At 39.4% G+C, this 19,649-nt stretch overlaps 1 protein-coding gene across 2 annotated transcripts; it reads right to left on the bottom strand.

The window, feature by feature from the left end:
• Positions 1 to 1,678: 1,678 nt before the first annotated feature.
• has3 (hyaluronan synthase 3) lies at positions 1,679 to 16,834 on the bottom strand. Of its 2 annotated transcripts, XM_024282298.2 has the most exons (5): positions 15,876 to 16,834; positions 6,174 to 6,267; positions 5,553 to 6,103; positions 4,505 to 4,606; positions 1,679 to 3,535 (listed from the first exon to the last, which is right to left on the bottom strand). In XM_024282298.2, exons 2-5 carry the CDS (start codon positions 6,265 to 6,267, stop codon positions 2,606 to 2,608), a joined length of 1,677 nt encoding a protein of 558 aa, XP_024138066.1. In that variant the 5' UTR covers positions 15,876 to 16,834; the 3' UTR covers positions 1,679 to 2,605. The 2 variants fall into 2 exon arrangements, with proteins under 2 accessions (XP_024138066.1, XP_036068409.1); XM_036212516.1 differs by lacking the exon at positions 15,876 to 16,834 and having other exon boundaries at positions 6,174 to 6,650.
• Between the last annotated feature and the right edge of the window lie 2,815 nt (positions 16,835 to 19,649).

Genomic DNA, 19,649 nt, shown 5'->3' with positions numbered 1-19,649 from the left:
GAATCTCTGAGAAATAAAACCGTTTTCAACCAGGGGGCGCCACCTGCAGATCAGGTTTTTTCTGAGAGCTTCAAATATCTCCATGTCTGCGAAATAAAAAGTGTGCAGGAAAGATGATCCCGACCGTCCTCCAGGAGCAGACCGGATCATATACTTTGCTGCCAGCAGCTTAAAAAAGAAGAAATGTTTCACCAAATATGAGCGCGTGCCTCCGGAAGGACAGACGTGTTACCTCTGGGCTCAGCTGGAGAAAACCTGTTAATTTGATTGGATCCGAGTCCACAAACAGCAGGAAAACATTCGTTCAGTCTTGAACCATAAAGAGCCTCTGTGTGGCATGTGAGGGAGGATTGTGTCCCAAACAGAGCATTTTTATTGACTGCGGAAAGTTCCTGCATCCTGTGTGGAAACTCCAGAACATTAGGATACATGGTGGGGGGGGTTCTGACCACAGGAAAACAAGTTTTGTTTCTGATTTTGGTGTCCCCTTTGTACATTCAAGATCAATCTAACATGAGGACAGCTGAGGAGATGTTCTCTAAACAAAGGCTTCTCTGAAAATGTCTAAAAGTTTTTTTTTAAAGTGTCTCCATGGAAACACAAATATCATTTGTGATCATGTTTCTGATTTTACAAAGTGACTGATCAGCTGAGATGCCTGCTGGATTATCTGACGCAGCAACAGAGACGCTGGATTGTCTGCTGTAATGAGATGAAGCTGCATCCCATCAGATGTTTGAATCCCACCGTAAAAAATTCAGAAACTGGGATCTGTAAAGTTCATAGAGCTGCATTTTAGTTGTGTTGTGTTTCAGAGAAAAAAAAAGCCTTTCTGGCAGAAACGTTTTACCAGAAGTCAAAAACACCTGAAAGAAGCATCTTTAAAGACCCACTCCGATGAAAACTTTTATAGAGTTAGGTTGATTTAATCAATTAACTGATCTGAATCAATCTAAGCTTAATAGATCAATCATCGATCCATAAAAGTGGAGATCGATCTAACTCAAAATGCTAAAGTCAGCTAGCTTGATGCTAACATAAAATGGTATTTCCCATAGGACGGCTAATGCTAGCGATTGGTTGACATAAACATTGTTGACTAAATTATCATCTTTATAAACTCACAGGCATGAATTTTCCAAACTCTTTTAAGAATATATTTTTAGTTTTTTGCTCATACTTTCGTCTTCTTCAGGAATAAAGTGTAACGCTATAGCGTGATCGCCACCTAATGGCCAAACTGAAACTCCCTCCAGGAGAAGCAGAACTATTGTTGGAGCTTTTATGTTTGGTAACATTGTATGGTGTTAACAATCTTATTATAATTTCACTAATACATTTTAAAGTATATGAACTGTATCATTTAATATGAATATATTCAAAACACTCCAAAAACATATACAGATTATTATTGTTTTTCTAAACAGATGTGTCTAAATGTGTAAACTCTTAATTGAATTGAATCAGATTGAACTGAGAGGGTGGAAAGAAAAACAAACATTATTCTTGTGGTATTTTTCTGATGACGGACATATCTATATAAAATTAAGCTTAAAATTGCATTTCAGAGTATTTCTTGATTGAAATAGTTTTACACTCTCTCCTGCTAGCTTAAAGCCCCTCACAACCCCAACCTAATATTATCAGTGCAACAAAAATGGTGGGGAACATTGAAGCTGAACAGTTTAGATCCAGGTTCGAGCTTAGACGAGGAAAATAAAGATGTTTATGAATCTATTTGTCTGCAAGGGGATACATCAGAATGAAGTGGAGCAAGAAGCTAGTAGTTTATATATAACAATTACAAGCTTTTTCAAGCAGCATTTCTTTCTTCTGCTCATAAATCAATATGATTTGAAAAACGAAATACCCAGAAACGTATTTTTAAGCCAAACTTTCTTTACATATGTTCTCCACAATCAGAAAATTGCAACAAGAACATGTTAAAAACACCAAAAACATTATTTACATGGTAGTGGGTCCATAAAAGAGTGATCGGAGTGGGTCTTTAAGAGGTCATTATTGTGGGTTTTCTTCCAATGTATTCATTCCAGAACAAGTTTATGATCTATATTGATGAATTTTATTCTACTGTACACAGAATCCAAGGTTTCTTAAAATTACGTATTTACGCTGTGAATTGTGAGGCCTGCTGAGATCAAACTAAATCCCAACCCTGCATGTGACCTTATCTTGTGCACCTTCTGTCTGACTATGTGTTCTGCTTGATTTCCTCTATTGCAGCTCTTCTTTTGTCCAAACAGAAATCCTGTTTTTAGAGTGGAAACATTTCCAGATTTTGTCTTTTCCAAAACTATTCAGATTTTTTTTCTTCTCTCTTCTGAATCAGCTGCTAATCTGAAATGTCTTCATTTCATTCTTCTACGCTCTCAAATAATCCCAGTCTCCAGAACAGTCCGGACCCTTTAAAGTCCTGCTTGGTTTGGAGTGAAGCACCAGAGAGAATAGAAGAAACGGCAGAGATGGTGGGCCTGCTCATCTCTTCACATGTAGCACCAGAGATGAAGATCTTAGCTCCTCGCGTCTCCTGCAGAGACCTCCCTGGGGCGGCGGCACTGACACGGACATCCCAGCAACCTCGGCTTCATGCCTCTGCGTACGACAGGTGATATTGCTCCTCCCTCTTGTTGCATCGCTTGGCAACCACTGCCAGGTAGAGGACCAGCAGGATGAGCCAGTAGCAGGCGTACAGGACGGTTCCCGCTATCAACAAGGCTTTCTCCATTTCACTGAAGCGCTGCTGGGTTTCACAGTAGACGGTGTAGGCCACGCCTCCGAGCAGCACCAGAGCCCACGCTGTGACCGGCACAGCGCCGATGAGGTTCACCACAATCTTCCTGCGGCCCGAGGTGCCCCACCCAGCTTTGTTGATGGTGAGCAAGGCGAACATCTTGGCCGGGAGGAGGCTGGACATGTAGAGCAGCGAATACAGAGACATGAAGATCATGACGAGGCTTCCACGCAGGAAGCACGCGTACGTGGCCTTCACCATGCCCACCAGCTGGACGGTCAGCAGGAACAGCAAGATGTTCCACAGACGGCCACGGTAGAACAGGTGGATGACCGTGGCCACCAGGAAGAAGGGGAAAAAGCCAGTGACCACTGACTCGTAGGTCATCCACAGACTGTGCTTGTGGAACCACAAGGCGTTGTAGAGCCACTCGCGGAAGTACGACTTGCTCCATCGTGTCTGCTGGTTGAGCCAGCGCAGATACTGCGTGGGCGTCTCTGTCTGGCACTGCGATCGAGCGGTGAATTTGGTCTTGTAGCCGAAGCTGAGCACCCGGTTGGTGAGGTGGCGGTCGTCGCCGAAGCTGCACTTGGAGCCGAGGAAGGTCTGGTGGTACCAGGGCTCCAGGAAGCGCTGCAGCAGAGAGTTCCTGTACATGCCCAGAGGGCCGCTGATGCACTGCACACAGCCGAAGTAGGACTGGCAGGCTCGCTCCACGTTGAACGCCATCCAGTAACGCACGCTGCTGAGGAAGGAGATCCACGAGTCGTACTTGTTGAGGATCTGGAAAGAGGAGCATTTAAGAGGAGATGTTATTGGTTTTGAACACCTGCAGCTCCAATCTAGAGATCAGAACTATTCTGGTTCTGTCTCACAGTTTGGTCACATCTCACTTCTTCTACTATAATTCACTTTTTTCTGGTCTCTCAAACAAAACCCTCAACAAACTACAACTGTTTCAGAATTCTATGAAGAGAAGATAGACTCACCCTGATTTGTGTGTTCTTGATTTGTAACTCAGACAATACATTTTGTTTAATACTGCTTGCAAATTGTGTATTCACATGCACAAATACTACCAAAAAAAATCCAGTTTACACATGCACAACTTAAAAATACAACAGCTTGAATCAACTACAGACAAATCTTTAAAAATTAAGCACAAATTGCTTGTTATGCACAAACCAAATCTGATGTGAGAATTCCTCACGTCTCCAAATTTGGTGTGTAATTGATGCGTTTACTTTTTAAAGATTTGTGCTTGAAGTTAGTTTCAAGCTGCTGTAAGTTGTGCGTGTGTAAACTGTTTTTTTTTTAAATTTTGTAATTTTTGTACATATGAATCCAGAATTGCACGAACATAAATTTAGACACAAAATCCACAAATCCAGAATTCTTAAGATTCAGTTTTTGCAGTGCATGATGGGAGTTGTAAAGTTGAAGTAAAGCACACTTGGAAAAGAAAAAGACCCACGTTAGAGAAAAAGGCTGATTATTCATTAGTGATTTGAAGATGAAAACCGGTTTGTATTAACTGTTTGGTATCTCTAAGCCCCGCCCCTAGTTTCCTGATTCCTCATGCATCACAATATCAGAATTGTAATTTCTAATACAAACATACTTGCTGCTGCTTATAAATAATTTTAGTGTTATGTTTGACCACCTGTCCTCCAAACTGTCTATGTGACCCTGTTGTTTTCCAAACCAAAAATCAGGAAATGAAACATGTATACATTCATAAATGTGTTGTACCTGCACATCCCCGCCGACCCCGCCCACCATAGGATCTTCCTCCAGGATCTTCAGCATTTCAATGGTACAAGCTGGATCTAGAACCGTGTCTGAGTCGCACACCTGTGGAAACAGCACACCGAGGATGTGAGGCTGCCTCCAGGCTGGACCTGTCACAGGAGGAACCCTAAAGCCAAAACCTCCAGGTCAACGGTCACAGGTGGACATGACCTCTGACCTGCTGGTAGTTCAACCCAGACCTGTTACCCTGAAACACTCAGCTGTTGGTATGATTATGTTTGATTTTCCAGCTTGGTTTCGTTCTGGAATCATCTTCCTCAGACGATTCCGAATGAAGCTAACTCACCAGACGTCACATTGGGTCCACAAAGGTCAAATTTTGGATTTGTTCAAATAAGATGATACAAGATCAAATCAGAGATCAATATCAACAAGAGAAAACACAAGCTTTTGTCAAACAAATTCTCGACTTTTCATTAATTTGTTCATTCGGTGTCCAAACACTGAATGTTTTACCGCCCCATGTGGAATTTTATGGAGAGAAAATAGTCTCACCGGATCTGTGCGTGCGTACTTCTTCAGTGGAGTCGAGTTGGGGATCTTTGTCTATGTGTTTTGTTACTCGGGCTGTTTTTAGCTGTTTTCCCTTTATTTATTTTATCCGGTTATTTTCTTCTGCATCATGAGTGAGAGGGATGGAGAGGATGATTACCGCCTTTGTGTTGTAAATTACTGTGTGTTCCTAAACAGCTAAAGCCAGAGTTCATCAAAATTGATCTCTCGGCCTCCTTGATCATAATGTTGCTACGTTGGTGTCAGAAGTGGGATAACAGAATGGAATAACTAAAAGCAAACAAAATAAAACAGCCAGACAAAAAACTCACACTTAACACCCAATCCGTGCAGATGGGCAAAGGGAATGGTATCTCACAATTCCTTGCTGTGACAGCAGCCCCAGTGTGTCAATGACCATCGCTACGATATCGGAAGTTTGTTCTGTCTCAAACAAGTCATCTTTAAAGTGCATGTTTCAGTTTTTCCGTCTCACCTGAACGTAGTCCACGCTGTCCCCAAGAGCCTTGAAGGCGGTGTACATCACCTCCCTCTTCCCTCCCCACTCCTGCATGATGCATGAGTACCGGCAGCCTCTGACGATCCGAGTGACCCGAGCCGCCTCCTCCATGTGCACCGTGCTCCTCCCCCTGCCTCTGACTCCTCCTCCTCCACTCCCGTCGCTGTGGTAGTTCCCCTTCCAGACCACACTGCCGGCCTGGTCGGCTCCGCCCATCACCTCATGGAAAATGTCCATCATGTAGCGGTCCTCTGGTCGGTTCCCGTCCACCACCAGCACCACCTTCAGGCCTGGGAAGGAGATGCGGCGCACGCTGCGCAGACACTTCCTCAGGTAGTCGGGGTCCTCCTGGTACGCTGCGATGCAGAGGGCCACGGAGCGGCGGAGGTGTCGAGGCTGGGCGGGGCTCCTCATCCGCCGGTGTTCCAGGAAGGCGAAGAGGCTCTGGAGGAAGAGGTGGAGGGAGAGGAAGGCACCGTAGAGACCAAAGGACAGGTGGTGCTGCTCGGTGTGGATGAACTGGTACCCTGCAGAGAGCAGAGAGCCGACGTGAACATCTCAGCTTCATCCTCAGGAGCAGCTCGTGTGGTTGATCACCTGTGACGTAGGCCAGCAGGATGGCGAAGAGCACCACCGCAGCAAAGAGGGTGGTGACCACGATGTTCACCGCATTCCTGCAGCGAGAGGGCATCTGAGGAGGATATGTAGAGAGAAGATAAAACTGGAGAAAGGAACAGTCAAAGGTCAAGTTCAACATTTATCCTTCATTGTTCACAAGGCCTCAGAATCATTTTGAAATGTGACACAAGCTGAAGACATTATCCGCAACTGGAATTGTACGGCCATAGTACAATTGCACATATCACACCATTTTTTTTCAATATGTTTATTGCCAAACGAACGTAAACATAACTCACCACAACATTGATCCACCATCAAAATACTTTCAACAAAAGTGCATTTCTAAAATAAAAATTATGAGTCAATATCACATTGTGGGAAATGCCAAAAAAACAAACAAAAACAAAACCCTTATTCCAGGGATCTCAAACTGGTGGCCCGCGGGCCATTTACGGCCCCAGAGTCGATGTTTTTTATTTGCTTTGTGATGTCTCAGCTTTATGCCTAAAACTTTGCATTTTCTATTGTTGTTGGATCTGGTTGTCAGACAAGTCCTTAACAACAGTTGCTAGCATCGTTAGCCCCTGTCGTCTCACAGTGTCGTCAAATAAGTTCTTAGCAACAGTTTCTAGCGTCGTTAGCTCTTGTCGTTTCACAGGACACGCATAAGATATTGTTTAGTAGTACATAGACCTGAACAAATGTTCAATAAACTTGTTCAGTAAACATAGACAATGGACAAAAGATATAGACAGTGGACGCAAAAATGTATTTTTGGTACAAATGGAGCCCCATACGGCCCAACCTCAGCCAGACTCTGCCTTCAGGTAAAATGAGTTTAGAACCCTGCCTTAGTCAACAATGACACGATTTAGGAGGCTATGGTACAACTGGTAAAGTGAAGATATGGGGTCCATATATCCATAAAATGTCTTTTCGTAGCGGGCTGCACGGTGGCGCAGTGGTTAGCGCTCTTGCCTCACAGCGAGAAGGCCCCGGTTCGAATCCCGGCTGGGACCTTTCTGTGTGGAGTTTGCATGTTCTCCCCGTGCATGCGTGGGTTTTCACCGGGGACTCCGGCTTCCTCCCACCGTCCAAAGACATGCTTCATAGGTTCATTGGTGACTCTAAAATTGCCCCTAGGTGTGGGTGTGTGAGTGAATGTGTGTGTGATTGAGGCCCTGCGACAGGCTGGCGACCTGTCCAGGGTGTACCCCGCCTTCGCTCGTCAGCAGCCGGGTTGGGCTCCGGCGCCCCGCGACCCCGAAAGGGACGTAGCGGTCAAGAAAATGGATGGATGGATGTCTTTTCGTAGAGTGAAGCCAACAAGTCAGATATTCCAAAAGAAAGAGATCAATGATAACCCTATGCCAGCGTGTTTTGGAAGGATGTTTTTGTCTCTGATCCATGACTAAAAAATGTGCAGCGTATGCCTGGATATCATACAATCTGCCAGAAGCAGAACCAAATTTACAGTCTCTGTATTCCAAAAACAGAGAAAGCGGGTCCAGGGTCAAAGTTGTTCCAAGAATTTCCTCCTTATCAATCAGAATGTCTCTCTAATATGACTGAATTGAGAGTAAGAGTGAGAGTAAGTCCCAGTCACTGATCTACATTTTTTTTATCACACCATTTAACTTCATCTTATTTCGAGTGATTAGAAGAAGCAAAGACTCGATCCAGAAAATCGTCATTTTCGTGTCCCAAGATTTCAAAGTCAAAGTCACTATTACTGCATTCTAAATATAAGAGGTGTTAAACATCATTTCATTCTGACTCAGTTTCTAAAAAATAAAAAATAGAACATTTTCATTTGAAATTTACTTTCTACTGCAGCTATAACTTCAGCTATATTCAATTAGGACATGGAACAGGTTTCAAATCATTTCAAAATATAACTTATTGTAAAAGTAAAGTTATGTTGAGGCTTTTAAAATACAAAAACAAAAAACAAAAAATCTCTCTGATGCACCACCATACTTTACCTACACCACTAATTAACCACAAATCTATGTATATCTAAGCGACTTCAGGAAAACTTAGTTTGTGAAAAAAAATATATATTATTGGGGTATGTCTCACATGATTTGCATCTCAACGTCAAATCGATACATTAAGGGTTCAACTAATATTTTGGCTATACAATACAGTCCGATTCTTTTACCAAAAACAATAGACTCTAGATATTTCTTATTCATTTGTCATTTAAAGCATAATGCAGGGCATTTGACAGAGAAATAATTTGACATGTAAGCAGAAAGGATGAGTGATTTTCAAACATTTGATCACTTTTTAACTGGAAATACTCCAAAAGTATTCAGCTTTAGAGAGATACAATGTGGGAATATGAGTTTATTCCTGGATCTTCTGGGCTTTTGCTGTGAGCAATTCTTCTAAAAATTCAGATTTTCTTTTTTTTTTTAATCTGTCGTCAACTTTTTCTACTGTCCCAACAAGCAGATTCTGTTTCTTTTCCTTCTTGTTACAGCAGTCATTTATTCCCACTGTCACCCAACATACTCTCAATATGAACATTATCGCTTCAAGCAACCAGTTTTTTTCTTCTTAATATACTTTAAAGATATATATACATATATATATATATATATATATAATTAGTCATGGAGGGCTCATGAATGTTCCTCTATGTTTGTATATTTACTTTTATACATTGTGATTTGGCTAATCCAAACAGAAGCAGCGAAGTTCATGACTTAGCCTTAACCTCAACAATGAACAGATCATCTATTTTTAAAATCAATTTCAAGTAAAATCAATCTTTAAAAAGTAAGGTTTGATTTATTAAAGTCTAGCTTGGAAAGTGGATATTGAGTGTAAAATTTTTTATTTATTATATTTTTTGAGTATGACTTCTTGGAGCTCTAAATATAGAAAGTTTAACAATTGTCTTTTATTTTGAAAATCTCCAAACTAAATTTGTCTAAACAGTTGCAATCCAGTTCAGCTGTTCTACATCAAGTTTGACTTCCACACACTTCATTTTAATGTGGAATGTTGAATGTTTGCTTCCTACTGACTCTGACAGCGTCACTGAAGCCAAACTGACCAGCTGAAAGCTCGCCAGCATCAGTCGCAAACCGCACAACGCTCCACAAACTACAACTCCTCCTCCTGCAGCCGCACGACCCCCCCCCTCCACCCCTCCTCATGGTTAATAGGTCTAATTAAAGGGCAGGCGGAGTCTCTCCTGCCCTCTGGTCCCGTCGCAGCTGGAACAATTCTGCCCTTTCATTGAAGAAATTACCTCCAGCCCCCACCTGGGCTCTGCCCTGCAGACACACTGACATGTTCATGAGGCCGTGCAGCTTTGTGAGGTTCAGGGCCTCCTCTCATTCAGTCAAACTTTCTCCACAGGAACTTTAACTTGAGACATTCAAGGTCCCAACAAATGGGAGGAATTTTTGAAATCAGAGCCTTTGGACCAAACACAGCCTCACTTTTCATCAGACTCATTTAGTGACACAATATTCTGACAAAAAGAAGATTTTTCACTCATTTTCAGTTTTAGGTTTTTTTTCCTCGGGTCAGCAAGTTCATGTAATAGATGGTTCAGTGAGGGAGTCTATGATGGAAGAAATGAAAGTGTTGATGGTGACTGGTGAATTTTTGATCACACTTATTTAAAACATTCAGTCTGACAACAAACAACACAACAAACACAAATTTAAAGATATCTAAAGGGAATGTAATTAACAGCCCTCACTGAAAAAAAGGTTTTTGGTTATTAACTATTTTATTTGTTTAAAACTTAATTTTTTTGTTTCTTTGTTGCAAATATTTTTAGAAAAATTTACATTTTTATCCTAAAAATTTTATTATTTGTCATTTGACTTGTAGAAATGTCTTTTTTTCTTTTGAAAATATCAGATATTATTTACAAATTATTTTTGAAACACAAATTTATTCATTCCGAATTGAGTAAAGTCTAGTTAGTTTTTGAATAATTTGATATTGTAGCTCAGAGAAGCTGTTTGGTGAACCAAAATTTATCATTTCTGCTTTTAGCTTGCTTTCAGGTTACCATAGCAACTAAGTTTGGGAATGACTGATGATGTAATACGGGAGACATGGCTCATCATGTCGATGATATTGCGATACTGCAATAATTGGTCAAAAATCCTCTCTAATAACACAATATATAGAACACATATTTTTTAGGAAAACATATCCCCATTTATTTATTTTAATCTTGAACACGATTATAATACACAACTTGTGTCTTATTTTGTGCAACAAATAATACAAAACAAATAAAAGACACTTTTGTGCAATATTGCTGAAATCAGTAATACCGTCTTTTACAAGCAATTTATTTTGAAATATCTGTAAAATTCAGTTCTAACAATAGTAACATGAATAACAGTGTTACTACTCAGTGCAAAATTGTTGTAAACAACAAAACAAAAACTGCCGGGCACATTAGTTCTGATGACAGCCAGTCTCTAAACACGAGCGTCCGAAGGAACGTCTCACCAAGGGGTGATTAATAAAACATTTTACAGCCTCTTCAAACAGAAATAAAAGATCGATTCTTGGTAAAAACCATTGAGAATCAATCGCAGGACTAAATATCGCGATATATCACTATCGATATTTTGGCACATCCCTAATAGCAACAAGAAAAACTTTCAGAAAACATTTAGGATTCTGACTGGGGTTTGAATGGAAATAAATGAAAACATGAACCGATCTTGTAATTCCATTTAAAGTGAATCACAAAAAAGCAAAAACAAACCAAAACACAAGTAAAACAAAAGGTAGTTTAGTGAATCTGTGTCACTTTTCATCTATTGCAGCTCAAAGCGCTTTACAATTAAATACATACATATATGAATATACATGTATGCATAAAATCTAGAAGTATAAAAGTAAAATATGGCTGTGAGGGAACAACATATCGTGAATTTCTTCTACCAGGAGCAGCTCAGCTACAGAACATCGTCACGGCGCCCGTCCACACCAGACAGCAACATGGCTGCAACGTCGGACCCCAGCCGCTCCAAGCAAGGGCGACAATGTATTTAAATAGTTACATGTTTAAAAAATAATAAATAAAAAATAATACTGTTTTATTTATTGTCCACATGAGCTCATCAGGTCAAAACGATTAAAAAAAATGTTTGAAATTGCTTTTAGTGAAACTGTTTTTATCGAAAGCCTCAAAAATCTGAGTATTAAAGAGTTAAATCATGATTTTTACCAAAATGCGACATGAGATAATGTCTCCATGTTGATTAAATTTTAATTGGAACATAAAATTCTCATTTTCAAAATGATGTGGAATTTTTATGACTTATCTGCTCTACAGTTCATCAATCCAAACTTCATGTGCTTGTCTTTGGTGGTATTTGTGTAGCTCTGAAAGCCCTGGGGAGGGAGCTGATGTTTGTCTGTTTAGTAAACAGGTAGAGCACCACGTTTTTACCTGTTTGGGGGTTGATTTAATGTAATTCGTCAGACATCGAGGCTTTAGAATCCCTCCCTCAAAAGAAGGCAGAGTGAGTGATGAGCTCCAGCTGTGAGGTGATTTAATTTGAGCATTTTATGGTCAAAGATGAATCTGATTTTGCTTTTAGATCAGTCAGTTCAGCTTCTGCTTGTTTTTTGTCTTAAATCCAGATTCATTTGAAATCTGCTGTTTAGGAATTAATGAAGTCCATTTGGGAATTCTGACCAATCCCATTTTTTCCAAAGATAAAAGGATCCCCGTGTGATGCAGGCGGATCTGGACGCCCCGGGGGTCACAGCTCAGCCAGAATGAAGGAGTTTGGTTAGATCAGTGGCTTCAGGGGTGTGGTTTGTTTTGGTACTGGGGGGGCGGTCAGATTCTTGATAGTAAGATGTTTTTTTTGGATCAGCTCCTATCTAGGTGTCAAACTCACAGACATATATTCCAGGCCTCCAGCTAGTTTTCCAGAAATCCTGACTTATCTGCAGCTGATCACCTGGATCAGGTGTGTTTAGTCAATAAGGAGCCTCAATGACAGGTTGGTTGGAAACATGTAGGACATTGGGCCTCGAGGCCTGGATTCTTTCTGACACACCTACAATTAAACCCACAAAAAGCATAATTTAATGCAAAAATAAAAATAAAATCACATAATCTGTCTCAGAAAATCCACCAGTTCTTTATCTGAAGACTTTTTCTCTGAGAAAATGTGTTGGTTAAGAATCTCCAAAATGATTCATGAGCTGAGAAGACAAAGCAGTGGAAATACTCCCAGAGAGTTGAGGACTTCTCACTTAATCAGATGGAGAACAAAGCGTGATGGAGACCTGAGTAAAGAGGGTGGAGCGTTGACAGAAAAAGTGAAGTCCATTTATGCTATAATTGACCATTTGATCTAAAGTTTGCTGCTAAAATTTGGCAAAAGTGATTTATTTTCTTTGTTGTATGACGATTGTGACTGTCGAGCGACTATCTTAAGTATCAGACAAACTCGGATTTGATTCCTTGAAGGGGATTCCTAGAAGCGTAAAACATGGACAGGAAGTAAAAATATTTTAAAAAATTCAGATTAAACTCATAAACAACATAAAATAACCAAAAAATCTAAAAGTTTTAAAAAACTAACCCATGAAGACATCAATCTGATTAAAACAAAACTGCCAAATGTTGTCAAAACCATGAAACTGCAGACTCACCTATAACAAAAGCTCAGCTTCATAATAAACTCTTCTTATTCTCTTGATAAATATTTCTTAAATGAAATGATGCCCCAGAGAAACTGCATCATGGGAATTAAGAAGCAATTTTCAGTCTACTTCTAAAATAAACCCAAGAAAACCAAATTCTACTGAGATTTTTTGATCTTTAGAAGATTTTTTGCCCTCAGAACTCCATAGAGATCATGAAGGCAAAACGTAAATCCTTCATTTGTGGGTTTAAGGAAACAGAAGTGTCTTAATTCTCCTTTAAACACGACTAAATAACAAGATAAAAACCTCATTTCGAACTAAGACTGTATGTGAAAACTGGACTGAGTGACCCTTCCATCCTCTTGTTCCAAACAGGAAGTACCTGCTGGCTCCAAAAACCCAAAAAATAAAAATAAAATGCAGACTCCTACAGAGAAATGAACTGCTATTACGCAGTCATTCTATTTGTCAGAATAACCATTCTTGCTCTGGTGTATTTTTTTTATCATGTTCTTGATAAACTACAGAGCCTCCAAAGGAACACTAAAGCCAAAAAAAGAAAAGAAGAAAAAAACATGTACAATAGAAATTACTAAAATTTCTGGTTACTATCTGGTGTGCACCAGTTAGTAACCAGAGACAAAAAAAAATTAAATTTTTAGAAAAAGTGTTTTATTTTTTTAACTTAAAAATTTTATTTTTACTTCAATGTCCCTTTAGGGGCTCCGTAATAATTCTATTATTTTTTCATGATGTTTTTTTCTATTGTGCAAGTTATTGAAGTTATAAGGCGGCCAATCAGATTCCACAATAAAAGCTTGTGGTCACGTCTGACATTCTGAACGTTTGACCGATAGATTTCCTTGAGCCCACTTTCCAGTGGTAGGGATGTGAACTTCCAGAAATCTCACTCCTGATTGGCTTGACCAGTTGCCATAGAAACAATGAATTCTTCAGACCAATCACTGCTTAATGACGTCATCTGGCTCCAACATGGCGGTGTCCATGTCTTGTAAAAAATGGCGACTGAATTTATGTCACACCCGTCCTTGAAATTCGCCGTTAAGACAACCTGCTCCAACAGGAAGCAACATTTCTAGAGCAAAGGATGGTTGAAGACTTTCCTCAGATGGACCTCGTTTCTCATCTGAATGAACAAACCTAGAGGTCTAAGGGTTCGCTCAAGCCTTAGTTCTCCTAAAACCATCAGTCTGGTTTAATTGAACAGGCACAAAAGATTTTATACAACAATTTGTTGCTATGGTGACCGTAGAAGGGGGCAAGGCCGTTATTTTTAACTCTAAAAACTTCATTCTGTGACAACTTCCTCCAGTTTTGGTGAGTTTTAGTCAACATTTGGGTTCAATTGTTTAACTCTGTAACACCTGAGGTGTCACCGGTGATCTAAGTAACACACTTTTTGAGATACAATTACTTTTCAACCATTCACTCAACATAATTCCAGTGGATTCTGAAGTGGAGAAAAGCGGCGAAATTTGGCACAAGTGTTGCAAGAAGTCAAGGAATGTCAACAATTATGACAGCACAACGACAAACCAACTGTTACATTTATTCAAAATGAAATGATTACATGGAAGATTTAGCAATGAAGTCCCACTCCGATCATCCTTTAATCTATTGTAAAAGCGTATTTTTATTATGATTATCCTGTTTTTAGCCCAGACAGAAAAAAATCTGCCAATTTCTTTGATTCATGAAGTCGTAGGACTGTATTATGTTCTGCATATGATTTTATTTCTGATGTCCTGATGCTTCATGAAAAGAAAAAATAAATAAATAATGAAAGAAAGAAAGAATTAGAATTTACATGATCTTTTAATAAATCACGCTCAAACAAGGAAACAAGAATAAAAGATGCTCCATTGCAGAAAATAAAAATCAAAAAGAGAGCAAGTAACTGTGTGTAAACCAGTAAATTAATCAAAAACACTACAACACTACACAGTTCACGTACGTTTAAACTTTTGAAAGTCTTCAACCAACTAAAAATAAGCAAAATCAAATTTCAAACGGCTTTTCAGTAAAGAAAAAAACATAAAAGATACATGAACAAAACCAACAGAGAGTAAAACGTTCTCTCTTGTTAACCAAATTGCAAGTTTAGCCGTTGCAAAAATAAAATTAAGTAAAGAAAAAGAAAGAAGACATAGTTTCTGCAGAACGGCGAGATGTGGGAGTAAGCATGCTCTCCTTTACCATAATCCACTTGTTTACATGCTGTCCTGCTAGCTTACAGCCCCTCACACCCCCAACCTAACATTAGTGGTGCAACAAAAAATACTTTAGCGATCCAGCCGTACAGTAAAGATCCATGTACGGATCTATTTGTCTACAAGTGAGATTGTGGCCCCGCCCACTATTTTCTACATCACTAAAACGATCTCTTTCAAACGGCACTTTTTCATCTGCTCCTTATACAAAACAATTTGTTTTAAATAATTAATCAGAAATGCAATCATCAGAAAAATGCTAAAGACACTTTACAGTTGCAGACCTGTAGTAGGCGCAGTGCACATTTTTTCTCGGCTTTTTTCAGGAGGCGGAGCTTCTTCTTTTTCCCACTTCAAACTTTTAAATTGAATTCATGGAAGAACTAAATCAGGTAAACAGAAAATAATGAAAGAAATAATGAAACAAAAGTAGAAATGTTTGCATTTTTTTTCCTTCCATAAAAACTTTCTCATCTCGATTTTCATCTCAATCCAGGAACAAATCCACCTCAGAGCGAACAGGCTGAAGCTGACTGAGTTATGATTAACTTCTAAAGTTCTCATCTTCACTCAGAACCCCAGACTCCATCTCTGGTTCTGACTCCACTGAGTCTCAACAAGTTTTCTCCCCATGTTTCCATTAAACCCCACTGAGCGGACTGTCTCCTGAAGTTGCAGAACTTTCCCTCCTTTGTGTCTGGACTTCACTCATTCATTCATTTGTTCATTCATCTCATGCCGTCTCTCTCAGCTGGATTCTTCTCACCTTCATTAGAAAAACTCTTACCTTCCTGGCCCGGTGGACCCTCCGTCTTGGTCTCCCCCCAGATTGGTCTCCCCGTCCAGCCCTCTCCTCCCCTCAGCACAGCACTCTCCTTGTTCTGACCCCCTCCCTCCTCCGGCTCACACTACATCTTTATTCCAGCTTGCTTGCTTATTTCAGAAGATCCCAAAAATACAGCTGGGAGCTCGAAGCACCTCCCTCCTCCACGTCCGTCAGCCTCCTCCTCCTCCTCCTCCTCTTCCTCCTATCTACTGTCCCGGGACACGAATCCCCCCAGCTGGGGGTTGATCAGAGCTTCACTTTCTCCTCTGCTGCTCCCCATCCTGCGTCTGAATGATACTAATGTGGAGTTTGATCATGCAGGAGGGAGACAGCCCCCCCCTTGCAGCTCCTGCTGCATTGCCGGTTTGTGTCTGCCGCTGAGGAGCCCCGATTCCCCCCCACTCTGCCCGTCCCGTCTGCTCAGCTTCAACCCCCCAGCCGGCTCTCTGCAATGCAGCCAGCAGCCTCCGACAAGCCGGGGGGGCTGTTTGACCGGCACCCCCTCTCCTCTCTCCAACTCTCTGAAAGCATCCTTTATGGACTTATTTATCTTGCCCCCACCCACCCTTTCTCCTCCTCTGAGCTGCTGACACCCAGCAGGTTCTGCCCCAACAAACTGCAGCACGCCCCCAACGATCAATACACCACCCAATCCACTCCACCCCTCCAACATAATTCAAGCTACCTAAAGACACCCCCTCCACCCCCACAGAAGAATCCAACTTTATTTTCACATAAACGGCTAAAAGGAAACGTGAAAAGTTAAAAACGGATTTTCATTCATTCACATATTTTTCACTAGAAATTACCAAATATTTGAGAAAAATCACAGAATCATCAGAATCTAAACTTTTTTGAAAGCAAAACTGTAGTCAATCAATCTTAGCAACTCCAGTTCAACATCATTCATCATTTATCCAAAAAAGATGAGATAAAGGAGGCACATAAATGCCCAATAAACTCTGGAGTTCTGCAGGGCTCTGCTCTGGGGTCACTTATCTTTTCCAATTATCAATCCTGATAAACAAGTAGATCATTTTCTAATCACATTACTTTAGGTCAACCAAACAATTATTATTAGTATTTTGTTCTGGTCTTTAGATTTTGTTTTAAAATGCTTTAACCTCCAAAATTCAACATTTCAACAATTAAGAAGCTTTATAAAACATTAAAATAATGTGGAAAAAAATTACCTATTTCATCTTTAATGGCATTTATAGTCTCAACTATGATGGTGATTAGGTAACTTTTTGCTTACAACAATGTGAGCTTGACCCCTGTGCCCTCTTTTGGGGTCCAGATGACCCCACCCTTACATTGACCTGTTACCCCTCCAATGACAAAGTTGGACAGGATTTCATGTCTGACACAGACACCAGCGAAATTCAAAAATCTTTGAAAAAAAATAGTTCAGCGCACTGTCTTGTGGGTTCCAGATGACCCCACTTCCAACGCTGATGTGCCTTGAGCCTATACTATGCAAAATCAACTTTTCGAGCTTTTAAGTGTACTATTATGTTAATTCCTCACGATAAAACATACTAAAAAAACAAAGTAGTATTTAGATTCATTCACACATCCTAGAGCATTTCTTTAAAACCCTATGCTCTCAGCATAAGTCCTTCTAAAGCCACAAAAACAAGCAGGACCTCACATTGTGATGTCACAAAGTGGGGAACAGCCCCTCCCAGGAAGAGTTTGTGCTGCCAGTTCCGCCCCCAGACCAAGACACACCCACTTTCTCCACAGAGCTAGTGGTAAATGGCAAAACGCTTTCATTTTATCTGCACAACACGCTCATCAATCAATTTATTCTTTATTTATAGGGCTGGGTTAATAAAATCGATTAATCGATTTGAATTGATTTAAGACTTAATGGATTAACAATAAATTGAGCACATAATGCTAAAGTCTGCTGGCTTGATGCTAATGTTTAATGGAATATCCCATAGGACGGCTAATGCTAATGCTTGGTCGACTTAAACATACATTACTGACTAAATGAACATCTTTATAAACTCACAGACAGGAATTTTCCAAACTCTTTTAAGATTTGTGGTCTAAAACATTGTTTTTTTTGCCAATACTTTCTTCTGGAATAAGGTGGTCGCCACCTAGTGGCCAAACTGAAACGCCCTCCAGGAGAAGCAGAACAATGTTTACAATATTAGTGATCTGAACATTTTTGTTAGAGCTTCTCCCTTAGAGAATCCATGTAACACTGTATGATATTAACAATCTCATTATTTCACTAATACATGTAACAGTATGTGAACTGTATCAGATTAATATAAATATATTTAAAACACAGTAGATTATTAAATAGCTCACGGAAATAAAAAATAACTCATGTTTCATAAATAATTTGTTCTTTAATGTGCCAAAAGTAATATATGATCATATATATGGATATAATTTACTCTGAAAGGGTTAAGAATACGCCCTTTAGGATGCAAAAAGTACTGGTAAGAGTTTCTCAAATTTCCTCCATTCATTTTTACATGGTTTAACTATATTATAAAGAATTATTTCAAATACATTTTCCATGTTCTAAAGACAACAACTAGTCATCTACAAAAATAAATAACAATAGTTAAGTTATTGTCATTATAAAGTTTTTAAAAATTTCAAAACTTTTCCCACCAAAAGTGCTTTTATACGACGGAGTATTAGGGCCACCAAAAAAAAAAAAAAAGGAATATTACGACTTTTAATCTCGTAAATTTACGACTTTTTTCTCGTAAATTTACGAGATTAAAAGTCGTAAATTTACGAGAAAAAAAGTCGTAATATTACTTTTTTTTTTTTGGTGGCCCTAATACTATGTCGTACTTTTAAGAGTTTGTGGAAGCAGCCATTTTTAAATGAGGAGGAAAAGTCTTTCTACTGCCCCTAGTGGAATGATGATGAACTACAGGGCAGAAAACGTGCTTTTTTTTAATGGAACTTTTTGTTGTTGTTTTGTTTAAACTTTTTAGTTGTTTTAATGTTATGAGTTTTAGTGAATGGCGCCTCGTTTAATGTGATAATGTCACATTAATTTGAAATGAAAAACTGCATCTTCTTTTTAAAACAGAATTGCTGCAATCATAAATTTGGGATAATAAATGGACATAAGAGACTTTTTCTGAACTTAATTATGTTTTTTCTTTATAAAAGAAGAAATAAAATGCCATATCAGCCTCTTTTTAACATTGCAGAAAGATCCATGACTCATAAGTATGATTACTGAGAACTGACATTAAACTTTTTGTTTATTTTGTAGTTTTTTTCTAAGCATGCCGTGCCCCGATTTCAACTAAACTTGCTGAAACATCCAATTCTGTTATTTTTTTTTCTTGTAAATAAACATTTTCACCTTTTTTTCTATAAACACATAAGAAAAACATTAAAAACAAATGTGGTTAAATCAACTAAAATGAGCCGTATTAGGACATATTGTGGTTAGAATTAAAGTGCAGTCCATTTATAGCCTCAAGCGACTCTGGACTAAAATAACTTCAGGCTGCCTCATTCTGAAAACATCTGAAAACGGAGGGTGACCTGCAGCTGAATTCAAACAAGTTCTTGTTCTGAAGATCCCAGCAGTTCAACCTAAAAAAAACGAATCTTTAGACCTCAATCAGTTTATTTTATTAGCGGAACCGCAGAAGATTCCTGTGTTTTCGGTCAAGGAGGGAGACAACATTTACATAATTAGTGTAAACCTTTCGTTCTTTTGTTCGAAAATGATCA

Source organism: Oryzias melastigma, linkage group LG6, assembly GCF_002922805.2.
Source record: "Oryzias melastigma strain HK-1 linkage group LG6, ASM292280v2, whole genome shotgun sequence".
Taxonomy (NCBI): domain Eukaryota; kingdom Metazoa; phylum Chordata; class Actinopteri; order Beloniformes; family Adrianichthyidae; genus Oryzias; species Oryzias melastigma.
This window is presented reverse-complemented; position numbering and strand designations above follow the sequence as displayed.